This window comes from Uloborus diversus, chromosome 1 (assembly GCF_026930045.1).
Source record: "Uloborus diversus isolate 005 chromosome 1, Udiv.v.3.1, whole genome shotgun sequence".
Lineage (NCBI taxonomy): Eukaryota > Metazoa > Arthropoda > Arachnida > Araneae > Uloboridae > Uloborus > Uloborus diversus.
Window position 1 is genome coordinate 172,826,527 of NC_072731.1, and position 14,473 is coordinate 172,840,999.

At 34.7% G+C, this 14,473-nt stretch overlaps 2 protein-coding genes across 2 annotated transcripts in view; both read right to left on the reverse strand.

Moving 5' to 3' along the window:
• LOC129233553 (protein ABHD11-like) overlaps positions 1 to 14,473 on the reverse strand; it is a 104,002-nt gene that overhangs the window by 79,650 nt on the left and 9,879 nt on the right. The window lies entirely within an intron of this gene.
• LOC129233542 (NFX1-type zinc finger-containing protein 1-like) lies at positions 585 to 5,447 on the reverse strand. Its single transcript, XM_054867557.1, has one exon. It carries the CDS (start codon positions 5,430 to 5,432, stop codon positions 774 to 776), a length of 4,659 nt encoding a protein of 1,552 aa, XP_054723532.1. The 5' UTR covers positions 5,433 to 5,447; the 3' UTR covers positions 585 to 773.

Sequence of the window (14,473 nt, forward strand, 5' to 3'; positions counted from 1 at the left end):
TATAGAAGAAAGTAAAAATGAAACAAAAAAGTTTCAATTTCGAAATTTGCCTTCCCTGAAATCTGCTTCCCTAGGCGGCCGCCTACCCTATACAGCCGGGCCTGTTCACTGCTGAAAAATTTCAATAGCCTTTTACTATTATTTTTTATTTTGTGGAATTATCCAGTCAGGAATCCAATCACTTATATGACCATACTTGCCGATGCCCATGCATGCTGCTTAATTCATCATTTAAATCTTGCCGTTCTCTGGGGTGCTGCTACAAAGCAAAAAAGCGCTTATGAACTATGAGAATCCTTTAAACATGCATGTATATATTTGAAAAAAAAAAAAAAAAATAAAGAATTGATTAAAGTGAAAAACCACCCTAAATAAATCACAAATTTTGAAGAACTTTTTTTTTTTTCAAGATTTGTAAGTTATTTACGTTGGTTTTTCACTTTAATCATAATGTAGCATAAAGCTTATATGATAATTTTTCATTTAACTTAAGAATTGCTAATACATAAATAGAAAGAAGTTGAAATGACAGGCATGTTTTTAAAAATCGAATTTTCTTTAATTTTCAATACTAGATACAAATAACGGAAAAATTTATTAATAGATACAAATGACAGAAATTTAGAAAAAGACAAACTTTTTTTTTTCATTTAATTCAAACATGACATAAAATTGGCACATTAAAACAAGTAAGTAATAATTTAAACAAGTTTAAGTATTTTCCAAACCAATTCAAAATTATAAAACGGTTAAGAAAAGACGAGTCGAGAATGTTATGAGGAACCCTTAAATTTGTTTGTTTGTGACGGTTGTTCACTTAAGTATTTGGCATACAACTTTTCAGTGGCTTTTTCTACTGCAGTAAGTTGTTCGTAACTTGCACTAGTCAAATGCTTAAAAATCCATAGGAACAAAGTATCAAATAGTTCACTGTCATGCAATGACAAATCATCATATTTCTTACTGAGTTTTACCATTTTACCTAGACATTCAATACAAACTCTCAAGATGTAAACCACGTCTACACCTAACTCTTTTTGATAAAAAATCTTATTGATTTGTTGGTGAATGTCTTGGAAGCGAGCGGGAACATTGTTATCATCTCCATACATAGAAATCAAATTATATTTCATATCTTCTACGTCTTTTTCTGTATCATTGCTTTCGATACAAAATCTTTTGGCTTGATTCAGATCACTTTTAAACCGCTGGCTTCTTTTTATGACTGCCGAGCAAACTGGACAACAGGGCCATTGAAGCAGTTCCAATGACTCACCAATGTGTTCCGTCAAAGAATCAACTTCAACAACGTGCTGACAATCATGCAGCATGACATACTTGTCCGTATCCGGATCGCCAGACTCAAAGTCATTTCTGTGACAAACCCGACAGAGGTTAGGACATGGGTCGCCACAGAGGCCACAGCACACATGACCACACGGTAAAATTTCATCACATGGTTGAACACATGCTTCCACGGAGCAGTCTTGGAAGCACAATTTATCACATTTTGCATGTTTACATACCCTATCACATGTTTTTTCGCACTTCACACACGGTCGCAAACATTTGTTGATACAATACTGATGCACGCATGACAGAAAGCATTTTTCTTCACAACTACCACACGGACTTCCGCAAGGACGAGAGCAGTCATGCCCACACGATAACTTATTCTCGCATTTCAAAGAACACAAACCATGAATTTCAGTGTCATAACAAACCCGGCAGTAACTCAGACATTCATGCCCACATTCCAGAAGAGTATCACAACTTTTTTCACAAAAAGCTACGATTTCATAATCTTGTAGACTCAAGCTACAAGGCACATAAACGATGTGGCCACAGGGACCTGCTTTCTGCTCCGACTCGAAACACACGTGGTGGGAATTATCTTTTTTCGAACAAACCACTTGCTTTGTGTGGCCACATGAAAGAGTAACCCGAACTAATTTTTCACATTGATGCCTACTTGCATCAACAAAACAGGGCAAAGTGGCAACATGATCACAAGGTAAGCGTGTTTGTACTTCTACCATGCACTTGATATTCTCAACAGAAATATTTCCATCTCTTCCGGAAGAAACATGCCCGCACGGCAGTTCAAAAACATATTTTTTCGATTTCTTACATGGTTGAAAGCATAGTCGAGGGCAAATCCTGGTTTCGTCGATGTATTTCTCACATGGCTTTTTGCAATAATATTTCAAATGCTCAGGATCATAAAAATGGCAGGATTCTTCGCATTCATGTCCACAAGGAAGTTTGTAACTACATTTTTCCCGACAACCGTCATTTAGAAAAGCAAGTATTTCCTCGGGACTTCTTACATGTTTAGGAATTTTATGGCGGTTGCACTGCAAAGGGATAGTGTCTCCAGTCATATTATTTGATTCAAGTTTTTCAAGAATTCCGCTCCACAAGGGACTTTTACTAGAAAACAGTTTGAAATTTCCAACACAGAACATTCCCAACTTTGCTCGAGATAGTGCGACGCACACCCGGTTACTTTCTTTGAGAAAACCAATCATTGAAAAATTGCTTCGCACAAATGATATTAGAAGAACATCATTTTCTTCTCCTTGATAATTATCAACCGTTGTGACCTTAATTTCAAGTTTCTCAGCTTCTAACTCTTTTCCTATAAGTGCAACTTGAGCGGCATAAGTCGCCAGAATCGTAATTTTATCATTTGAATAACTTTGCGCAAGAAGATACTTTGCTAAACTAATAATTAATCTACATTCGTACTTGTTCGAAGAACTTTTCCCAGATGAGTGGGTATCTTCAAATTCATTGTGATTGAGAAAATACATGCTAGATGCAAAACCTCTAATGTCTTCGTACGCATACACATTTTCATAACTTTTCAGCTCATCATAAATTCCTGGCACCAAGAGCTCTGCAATGCACGGTTTCATCCGGTGTTGAGACACTAAAGTTGCTGAAGGGGCTTTATTTTCAAACAGTCTCTCAAACATAGAAATTTTTAGATTATAATTCTCACTTAAGTCGTTATCGGCAGGCAAAGGTCGCAATTGCTTGTGATCTCCAATGAGAATCATGTGTTCCACAGAGGGGACTAAAGCTGCGATAATGTGTGCTTCCAATACTTCTGCAGCTTCCTCCACAATAAGAATCCTCGGGTAACAGTGCCTGATTAAATCTTTGTATTTTGAAGCACCAGTTGACGTAACTCCTATTACGTCAGCACATTGCATAATTATTGGGTCCTCACCATTTTCCCTTCCACGCTTTCGCAGCAGTTCTTGATAAAGCGTTAAGTTTTCAGCTATTTTATTTTTCAGAATTTCCAAGCATTCCTGTCTCCAGATGTAAAGCAGTCGAAATCTTTCAGTTAAAGTTAAACTCCATAACCGGTTTTCAGCACTATTATTGGAAGACTTTTGTTTTGTCGACTGTTTAGAGAAACGTTTTTTGCACTCTTCGTAAAGAACTTTATCACGGGACTGGCACAACCATTCTAACATTTTTAAAGCCAATAATTTTCCATGACTAGCAGATCCTTTACAAAGTTCATCCTTTTGCTCAGAAGGAATAATGTGATTCAAAGCAGTTTCATCTAAATATTTTTCCTTACATAGACAGAAAATACTATAGTTTTCATTTAATTGCCTGCACAGTCCTCTTATTTGGAGTGCAAGTAATTGCTCCTCCTCGCTTTTATTACTTTCCGCTTTCGAATTTAACAAAAATGGACACATTTTTTCTAACAAACTTATGGACTTTTTGATTAATTTGTCAGTAATTTTGTACTTACCATCGCACTCACGATATTTTCTAATGGCCATTTCATACGAGCTCAACACATATGGTTGAAGAGTGACACTCTGACTTTGACCCCCTAATCTGACCACTTTTTCGGTATGTTGAAGGATACGTTCCAGGAACTGATCCAACGCATGATTCGTCATACAGCAAATCACAATGGGTTTGAAAGGAACACAATCCAACAGAGCTTTAACGATTTTCACTCCTATATATGTTTTGCCTGTGCCAGGAGGGCCCTGAATCACAGCTACCTTATTCGTAAGAGCAACTCGAAAAGCTTCAAACTGCTGCTCATCAAGTTTCAACTCCTCAGCAGATGGCCAATCATCGAATTTGAGAGGATTGAAATTTTTGCAGGGATGCAAATCGTTTTCGGTTTCCTTCTCACAACATTCATGCAGACAAAATTCATAATCGGAGTCCTTCAGATACTCTGGCTCAGGGTTCTCAAAGTCAAGGTATGCAATAATATCGGCTAACGGAAAATTTGCTTCGGAAAAATCTTTTATTGAATACAGTACATGTTTGTAGCATTCAAAAAAGGCACTGGGCTCTATTATCAGATAAGATTCATCGGAGAGTTCATCTAGGAACGTGTCGTCCTCCAACTTAATGGTCAAACGAGCCTCTTTGACGTTACTGCTGCTCATTTTGGGACCAGTGGACACTGAAGCAAAAACTACCGACCGAAATGAGTCTGCAGTAAAACACAATAAAGTACCAGGAGTCAGGATCTGTTTGCTAGCCCAGTTAACTTTCTTAGACGAAGACAGTTGGATATCATACATGATTCCTCTTGTTGTGTATTTTGGAGGAAACCCGATTGAAACGCTCTGATACAGATTAAAATCTTCTTGATTCTGAGGTGAACTACCACGTTCAATGCATATTTGAACAACTTCCCGAAATTTACGGAGCATATCTTCTCGCATCAAGCGAAAATGAACACTGAGGTAATGACTCACACTTTTATATGGTCTGTCGATTATATTTATGGGGACATCAGATAGCTCACAGTTCACAATGTCATTGTACTTGGGTACAACAGAAAGTTCGCGGAACGTTTCTGCATCAGCCTCGTCATCACTCGAGTTGGTCTCTTTTTGATAGTTGTCGACAGCCAATTTAAGTTGAGAAAACTCTTTAGCAATATCGTCAGGAGCTGATTTTGTTTCGTTCAATCTATTCATATAATTCTGCACCCGAGGAAAAGCTTCATCTACAATCTTCGAACAAGGATAATATTTTAAAATATTGTGCAAGATAAAAATATAATTTCTTAAGAACAAAATTAAATTGATTTCTTTGTGTTTCTTTTCAAAAAGTTTACCGATAGCACTTGGAATCAAGACAAACAAAAAGGATTCGCAGTCCATCAATAATCTTAGATATTTTCTTAACAATCCCTGCATCCCCGTAGGGGGCTTGGAGCAAGCTTCTTTTAAAACTTGTAAAATATTGTCAATCAATTTCAAATCAATTTTATTTAAGTTTTTGGCAAGATCATACAAATAAGATTCAAGTCCATACGCATTCCTTGGGAGAATTTTCAACAATTCATCACCTCTCTTTTGCATTAACAATCTAATATCATTTTTTGAAATTTTGTACACTCTCGAATTTTCGATTATTTCAGACATTTCCCACAAGAGTAGAATACCTGAAAAGAGGAAAATTAAATGTAGAGCATATAAAGCCAGTCAAAAAAAAAAAAAAAAATAGCCAGTTGTGTTTTACAAGCACTAGTTAAAATTACAAAAGATCTGAGCTTACATAGTTGACAAAAATCAATGGAAAAACTGCAGAGTGTGATAATAGTCTAAGATCCTACTAGGCTTGACCTGCCCTCATCGAGTTTCCTAAAATTGTTTCCATATATTAAGAGTAAAAGTTGTAAATAAAACGTGAAAGTAAGAACTTCTACCTCTTTCAGGTGACCTAATCAGGGTTGCCAGGGGTTGAAAGGAGCCCAAAAATGAGTAATTTAACTCTCATTGAGATTCCCAAAATCGTGAAAATGAAGAGTAAAAGATGGAAATGAAACGCTGAATCAAGGTTGCCTACCCTTTTCGGCTCCCTAATCAGAGTTATCAGGGGGTAAAAGATTTTCAATGAGGAAGATAATTTACCCCTCATCGATTTTCCGGAAATTGTTGTCATAAATGAAGAGTAACAACTGTAAATAAAACGCTTAACTAAGGTTCTACTTTTTTCCTGTCGCTAAGCAGGGTTGCCAGAGGCTGAAAAGTGCCCAAAAATGAGTAATTTACCTTCATCGAGTTTCCAAAAATTGTTGTCATAAATGAAGAGTAAAAGCTGTAAAGAGAACGTTAAAATATGTTTGCCTACCCTTTTCCGCTCCCTAACCAGAGTTGTCAGGGGCTAAAAGGTGCCCAAAACTGAGAAATTTACCCTCATCGAGCTTCCACATAAGTAGTATCAAAAGTGTAGGTAAAAATATTACAAAACCGATGGTATAGGGTTTCCTAAGCAAAAGTGCCCCAATCATAGGGTCCCCTATGATTGGAGCACCATCGGTTTTGTAATATTTTCACCTACATTTTTTATATAACTCCTGTGGAAACTCGATGAGAATAAATTACTCTTTTTTGGACACCTTTTAGCACCTGGAAACCTTGATTAGTTCACACGCAACAGGTAACCAACCTTACTTTAACGTTTTCTTTACAGCTTTTACTGTTCATTTATGGACAACAATTTTTAAAAACTCGATCAGGGTAAATTAGTCATTTTTGGGCACCTTGTAGCCGCTGGCAACCCTGATTAGTTCACACACAACAGGTAGGCAACTTTACTTTAACGTTTTCTTTACAGCTTTTAGTCTCCATTTATGACAACAATTTTTGGAAACACGAAGAGGGTAAATTACTCATTTTTGGGCACTTTTTATCCTCTGGCAACCCTGCTTAGGGACAGGAAAAAGGTAGGCAACCTTACTTTAGCGTTTTATTTACAGCTTTTATTCTTTATTTATGACAACAATTTCCGTAAACTCGATGAGGGGCGAATTATGTCAATCATTGAAAACCTTTTCTCCCCTGAGAACCCTGATTAGAAGCCGAAAAAGGTAGGCAACCTTAGTTTAGCGTTTTATTTCCATCTTTTATTCTTCATTTATGATAACGATTTTCGGAAACTCGATGAGGGTAAATTATTCATTTTTAGGCACCTTTCAGCCCCTGACAACCCTGATTAGTTCACGTGAAAGAGGTAGAAATTCTTACTTTCACGTTTTATTAATAACTTTAGAAAACTCGATGAGGGTAGATCAAGCCTAGTGAGACCTCGTACAGTACGAGGTCTTATAGTACGAGTCGTACTATAAGAACGTGCGGTTTGCTGCACGGCTGGGAATGTTGTTTATGGCAATACAATAGGGTATGATATATTTTATTTTATTTTTCTTAACATTGACGTGCGCACTTGGGATAATGGTGGGGGGGGGGGGGGGGGACATCTTTTGGTTGATTTCACGAAAATGTACGGTTTATTCGCGAACTAAAAACTGTAAAGGAAGTTAACCATGACGTCACGTGAAAATAGTGTTAAAAGGAAGCATTTGAATGACATTGAAACAAGAATTTTAGACATTTGTATTTTGCTAAAATTCGTTGGAAATTGACGTTTTTACCTTTTTTTCAAACTTTAAAGCTCGTTTCCCAATAGGAAAACCTTAAAAAAAACACAGGAATGAATTTCTTGGGTGTAAGTACATACATCTCAAATGCGCAAGTCAAATTAAATATAAAAAAAAGATATACCTTATTATATAATGGGGGATATTATAGGGAGGCAATCCTCAAAGCTATTTTATTCAAAGATGGCGATCGGAGTCGTTTTCCTTATAGACTAATATGACAAAAAGGATTTTTTTTCAAGAAAAGGTTAAAAGAGAACGCATTTTAAATTATTTGGAATATCCGTTAACAATTTATTACATAAAAGTAACTAAAACAACTGGAACCGAAAGGTACGTTTTCAAACTTTTTTAACAGAAACAAAAGTGAAACCAATGGCAAGGCTCAGTCAGGGAGAATTCATCTTTACTAATAATAACGCTGAAAAGTCTCTCTGCCTGGATATCTCTCTGTATGTCAGGATCTCTATGACGCGCATAGCGCCTAGACCATTCGGCCGATTTTCATGAAATTTGGCACAGAATTAGTTTGTAGCATGGGGGTGTGCACCTCGAAGCGATTTTTCAAAAATTCGATTTTGTTCTTTTTCTATTCCAATTTTAAAAACATTTTTCCCGAGGAAAATTATCATAAGATGGACGAGTAAATTACAAAGTAATCATAACATGGAACCGTAACGTGGGCAAGCCAATTGGCGAGAAATTCATCATTACATTATTTGTAAATATACAGGCGAACCAAAAGACCTTTTAATTTTCTACTACGGGCAAAGCCGTGCAGGTGCCACTAGTAATAAATATGATACCTTCAACACGGGGCATCAAAGAATTCATATTTCGAATTTTTTATATCAAAGTATGTATCAACACGAAAATCGCAGTAAAGTGGAGAAACATGGATTGCCGAAATTTATTTTAAGTTAAGGTAGAGATGGAGAGAGATAGAGAGAGGTTTAAAAGTGAAGAGATGTCAACGCGGATAGTTTAAACGTAAAAACAGGAAAAACATTATCAAGAGATTTAGGGAGTAATGATAGTTAAAATAAAATAAAGTAAAACAGTGACCCTAGATATCGATTCAATATATACTTTCAGTTCAAAATTTTAAAATTTCTGGGGCAGCAGAAGTTTGAATTTCAAAAAAAGAAAATATATATATATATATAAAAAATATATATAATTATGTCAATCATTGAAAACCTTTTCTCCCCTGACAACCCTGATTAGAAGCCGAAAAAAAAAAGGTAGGCAACGTTAGTTTAGCGTTTTATTTCCATCTTTTATTCTTCATTTATGATAACGATTTTTGGAAACTCGATGAGGGTAAATTATTCATTTTTAGGCACCTTTCAGCCCCTGGCAACCCTGATTAGTACCTGATTTCACTCATATATATATATATATATATATATATATATATATATATATATATGAGTGATAATTAAAATTTTCAGCATAGATAATCAAATTGTTTTAGAAAAGAAAAACTGTGTGTGAAATTTTACACAGCGTTTTTGATATTAAAGATAGTAAACTAGGATGGAGATGTAGCTAGGTGGGAAGGGGGGGGGGAGACATCACCAAGATAGCATTATGTTTTAGGAACTTTTAGAAAAACTTCCGATAAAGAAAGCCTCGAATTGTAACTACCGTGAGAACTCCCCCCCCCCTAAATTAAGAAAATCAAAAACTGCGCTTTGGAGCTTCACTTTCGAAGACTTCTCGGGCTCTTAACGCTACCGTCAAAACAGAGTCTACAATCGCCTTTTTAAGAGTCGCCAAAATTTCCAGCTAAAGGCCCCTGTACCTTCCCTTCGTTTAATTTTTTTTTTCTCCAACGTAGTCTAGATTGCTTTTTAGAACTCCAATTTAGAAAAAAATAAATAAAAAAAGGAGAGGGCTCCCCGAATCGTATCATTTCAAAAAAACTGGCGATGGAAAGTCTTTGAGCCCCCAACTATACAAAAGATGACCTATCATAACGTTTTTCAGACTTCAAATTCGAAAACTTTCGGAAAGTTCCAGAACCTCCCATTCCCTTATCGTCACCAAAGATCATCTAAAATGGCGTTTTAGAGCTACATCTTCCAACTTTTAAGGGGGGGGGGGGAACCCATTTCCCTGATTTTTACCTAAATTAAAAGGATGTGTAGAAGAAATAGGAAAATCTTCGCAACCTTAAAAGTTAAAAACAAATGAACAAATGGAATAACACTGACAAAAAGGATTCTTTCTGTAATATTTTAAAAGCATCAATCTTAAAATATTATTTAGGAATATCTGTTAACCTTTATTACATTAAGATAACTAAAATACTTGCAATCGAAATGTACCTTTAGAACTTTTTTTAATGGGAACAAAAGTGTAACCCACGGCAAAGCACAGTTTAAAGAAAAAAATCATAAACAAACATGAGACCTACTCAGGGACCACCGAAGAATTCATATTTCGAACTTATTAAATAAAAATATCAACAGAAAATCTCTGCCAAGTGGATAACAAGGATTAATTGCTTCAATATGATTAGATTAAAGCAATACTTTCATACATACCTAACCTATTTAATAAGCGATTAAAAAGATTAATTGCATTTTTTTTTCTTTGTGTACAACGCGATTCGTACGACGCGAAATGTGTGCTCATATATTAGTAGGTAATTACTCCTTCCAAAAACAGGAACTTGAGATATCTCCGTCTCTACGTTTGAAACAGTTGAGACTTTGCTAAATTCCTACTACTTCTCAGTTCTTTAACATAGGGCGGCTAGTTTTGAAAAGTCCCAAACAGCTTCACATCCAAATATGCCTCTGGGTTCAAAATGGACAAACGTGCCTTAATTTTGGAACAGGGTCATGTCACGGTATTTTGGACATTTATGTAGAGTCTGTAATATGACCTTTTTTGCTATAACTTTTTAATTTGCTGTTTGATTAGCACCATATTTTATTTTCAGTTTGTCCTACCAACACACAAACTCAAATTACAATAATTCGCAAATCACACAGTAATTTAAATAGTTATGGCAAAAAAAGTTTCATGTTATGGACTACTACATTTTTCCGAAATACTGTGAAATGGCCTAACACCTTTTTAGCCTACTTTCCCAGTAAAAGTCAGAAAAAGAAGAAAAAAGCATGAAAGAAGGCTCAGGGGTCTGTCCAGGATTTTTCACAGGGTCCGTTTTTTGTGAAAAATCAAATAATTTTGTGAAAAATGAATTAATTTTGTGAAAAATCAAAAAAATTCGCAAAAAAAAAAAATTTTTTTTTTTTTTTTGTTAAAACAAATTTTAGAATTTAGAGATGGCACAAACAGCATCAATTAAACTTAAAGTTGAGTGTTTTCCTCTTCTACGTCGAGAAAATCATTCTGGATTTTTTTTCTGATATTTGGCGGGGGGGGGGGGGGGGGGGGGAGCATCGCTCTTTCAAGTATCAATATTTATCTACCATTCTACATTATGTTAAATTATACTAGATATATTTCTGTACAGCACTTAAAATAATTGTAACAAAAATATAAATGAATAAAATAAAATTCAGAATAGGGTTCAGCATTCAACTTTTTGACCCAAGACACTCTTAAAAAGCACAGAATTTGGTTTAAAACTTCTAAATTCCGTGATTTTAACAAAAATAAAAAGATATTTCAATTGTTTACCTCTTAACAAAGCGTAATAATCATTAAAAATTCGAAAAATCGGATTCCCATAGCGGAAGCAAAGAGATCGCAATTCTCAAAGTGAAGGCATCAAAAGTATAAAAACAGCTTGTAAAAGAAATATTTTTGATAAAATTATTTTAAAATTGCATTTTAGAGTCCTATAATAAACATATCATTAATATCTGTGGACACAGTTCACCCAAAAAATAAAATAAAATAAACCATCTATTTAGCATTTTAAGTTTTGACTCATAACAGAAAATGGAATTTTGCTTTAAAAACTTGAAATGAGAGTTGTAACAGAAATAAAGAGACTTTTCATTTATTTGAATCCTAGTAAAGCGAAGTTAGCTTGAAAAAAGAACAAAATGTGATTCTCATATCGGATGTTAAAAGATTGCATTTTTCAAAATGTAGACATCTAAAGAAAAAAAAAACGGTAATTAAAAGAGTTTATTTAAAGTTAATCATCCTTGTTAGCATCGAAAAATCAAAACCCATATAATTTTCTCCCAAAATAACAATTAAACATTAAACATCTCACCGCACCACCGTAAAAACGCAAATATTGACAAGCTGGCAAAATGATGAGAATATTTTCTAATCAAGTCATTATAAAGGTTCAAAGCCAGACGCTAAGTGGTGATAATTTTGAAGTTGGTAACACTATCTGAAGGGATCATATTTTTTCCTCACCCTTACTATCCCTTTGCAGTTCTAAGTTCATTTCGCAGATATATATTATTATTTTTTATTAAATCATGAGCGGAGAAAAGTGCTTACCAATGCCTTTTCAGAAAAGTTTACAAAAACACCGCTGCTAATTAGCTGTGATAAAACAAACAACCATTATATTTATTTGGCAGTAACCATTATTTATCGCTTGCAGGAGCATTCCAAGAGTGCCGATTTTTTTTTTTTTTTTCAAAATTAGCCGATTTTGTATAAGCTGATCCCTCTAATTTGACTTAAAAAAAGGTTCCAAAAATTATCGGTTTATACACAGAAATATGCATTATTTTGCTTTCAGATTTGCTCTTTCAATAAACAATTTGACAGATCCGATCTTGTTTATCAGAATTTTGAGAAGGGTCCGTTTTGTTTGATCAGGATTTTGTTAAAGGTCCGCTTTGTTTGATCGGAATTTTGTGAAAGGTCCGTTTTGGTTGATCGGATTTTTGTGAAGGGTCCGTTAACGGACCCAAATATCCTCTGGCCAGAACCCTGAGGCTTAATGCATCTTAAAAATATCGCAAAAAACAAAAAAAAAGTCAAAAATAAATAAAATAATTGAATAAATATCGAAAAATTAAAAATTGGAAAGTAGGGTATTGAGATGGGGAAAAATGTCTGTCGGTCTGTCTGTCCCCCCCAATAACTTTTGAATGAATAGTCCGATTCAAACAAACTTTTCTTTGTTCGAAAGATCTCGGCGAGGACATTTCACTCCCATATTTTACTTTTTGATTTGAACTATTTTTTGTTCAATTTTGAACAGTTCAAAAAAACTTAACATTAGCGCCTACGGGGTAATTAAAGGCAATTCTGAACCATGAGGCGAATTTGCTTCAAACAAACTTTGTAGGAAAAAGCGTTTGATGAAAAACTTGTATCTAAAATATCTTTTTGATTTGAACAATTTTCCGTTCAATTTTGAACAGTTCAAATCCCTTAACATTAGCGGCTACGGGAAAACTAAATGTCAATGTAGATTCCGTACTTGAAGGCGGATTTACTTCAAACAAATTTTGTTGGAAATAGCTTTTGATGCCAAACTCCAGACTTTGACTCCGAGAATTTAGGGGCACTTGACCCCAACTCCGACTCCTGTGCCCAATAATTAATCGGACTCCGACTCCCCGACTTCGATTCTGACTTCGTAGCTTCGGCAAAAATTTATACACGGAGGACAAATGACTGACTCCGATTCTTAGATATTCGACTCCGACTCCTTTACCCCAAAATGAGATTGACTCCGACTCCGCAGCTATGGTTTTGACTGTGAAATGATTATTGCTTATATGACTTGTTTTTATTTTCATGCTAAAGTTTTAATTTAGGTATTCAGTTTTCGGCGAATAAACTTGAAGTCATTTATGTTTCTACATAAAGATATGTGCAGACGATTTTTTTTTTTTTTTTTTTGACAATGAAAATTATTTCTTTAAGTTGACATTTTATGGTTTTTATTTATTTTGGTAAGTGCATTAATTCATTTAAAAAATTGTTTTTGGCAACAGGGGAAAAAGAAACGATTTTTTTTTTTTGGATATGATGAATTAATTTTAATGAGCTTATTAATTTTAATTAATATTTTTTCGTTTTGAAAGCTGATAAAGATTTTTTTAATGGAAAAAAGTGTATTAGCTGCTTTGTTTAAAAGTTGCTGCTTTTTATTTTACGCATCTAATTTTTTTAGATGAGTGAGGAATATTTTATTCCTAGAAATCAGCTTTTAGTGTTTTAAAAATATGTTTAAAAAAATTTGCGATTTTAGCTACTTTTGAGAATGTTGATTAGGTTCTAGAAAGTAGTATGGGTATCCGGGAAAGTAGGCTCGTCTAGTTCTAGACAGAACTTCTTGTTAATACATAGTATACAAAAGAGGTTTATATATCAATATTTATTTTTTTCAGGTAAAAGGATTTCGTTATCGACGTTCAAAAGAAGCTAAATGTTATTTTTTCCCCCTAATACTATCATATGAATTATGTAAAAAGTTAAAGCAAAATAATTGTTATGTTTTTTAAAGAACTAGTAAGAAAATAGAAAAGATATTCAATGCAGATTGGGGATATAACTTGTAACCTCAAAAAAGTGCAATTTAAATTCTTCGCATATTAATTCCAATTCTGACACTACTACTCATTCATTTTTGCAGTTTCATTATAGTATGCAGAATAAACCTATATTTATTCACTTGGAGATGGGATTGGAGGCAACAAATGCACTTGTAATTACGTAAAATGACACAACGTGAATAAAATACAAATAAAAGCATTTGAAAAAAAAGAGTTAAAAACTCAGCAAACAGCTGTTTCGGGGAGAATGCAAGCTCCTTCATCAGTGCATAAAAAGAAGATATGAATAGTTCACCAATGTAAACCAAACGACAATTGAACGAAAAATGAAAGGAAGAAATAGACAAGGAACCGGAAACCTTATTACGTCACCAGAACAGCAAGGTCACCTACACTGAGGAAAAACGTCAAAGATAAGAATTCCAAACACCAGGGAAAGGAGGCGTACTCGACAAATCATTAGGGGCCATTTATTAATTAGGTAAGGGTCCCGAGGGGGAGGGGGGTTTGACAAATCTCTACATACCCTTACTTTGGGGGAGAGGGGACCCATTCTTAC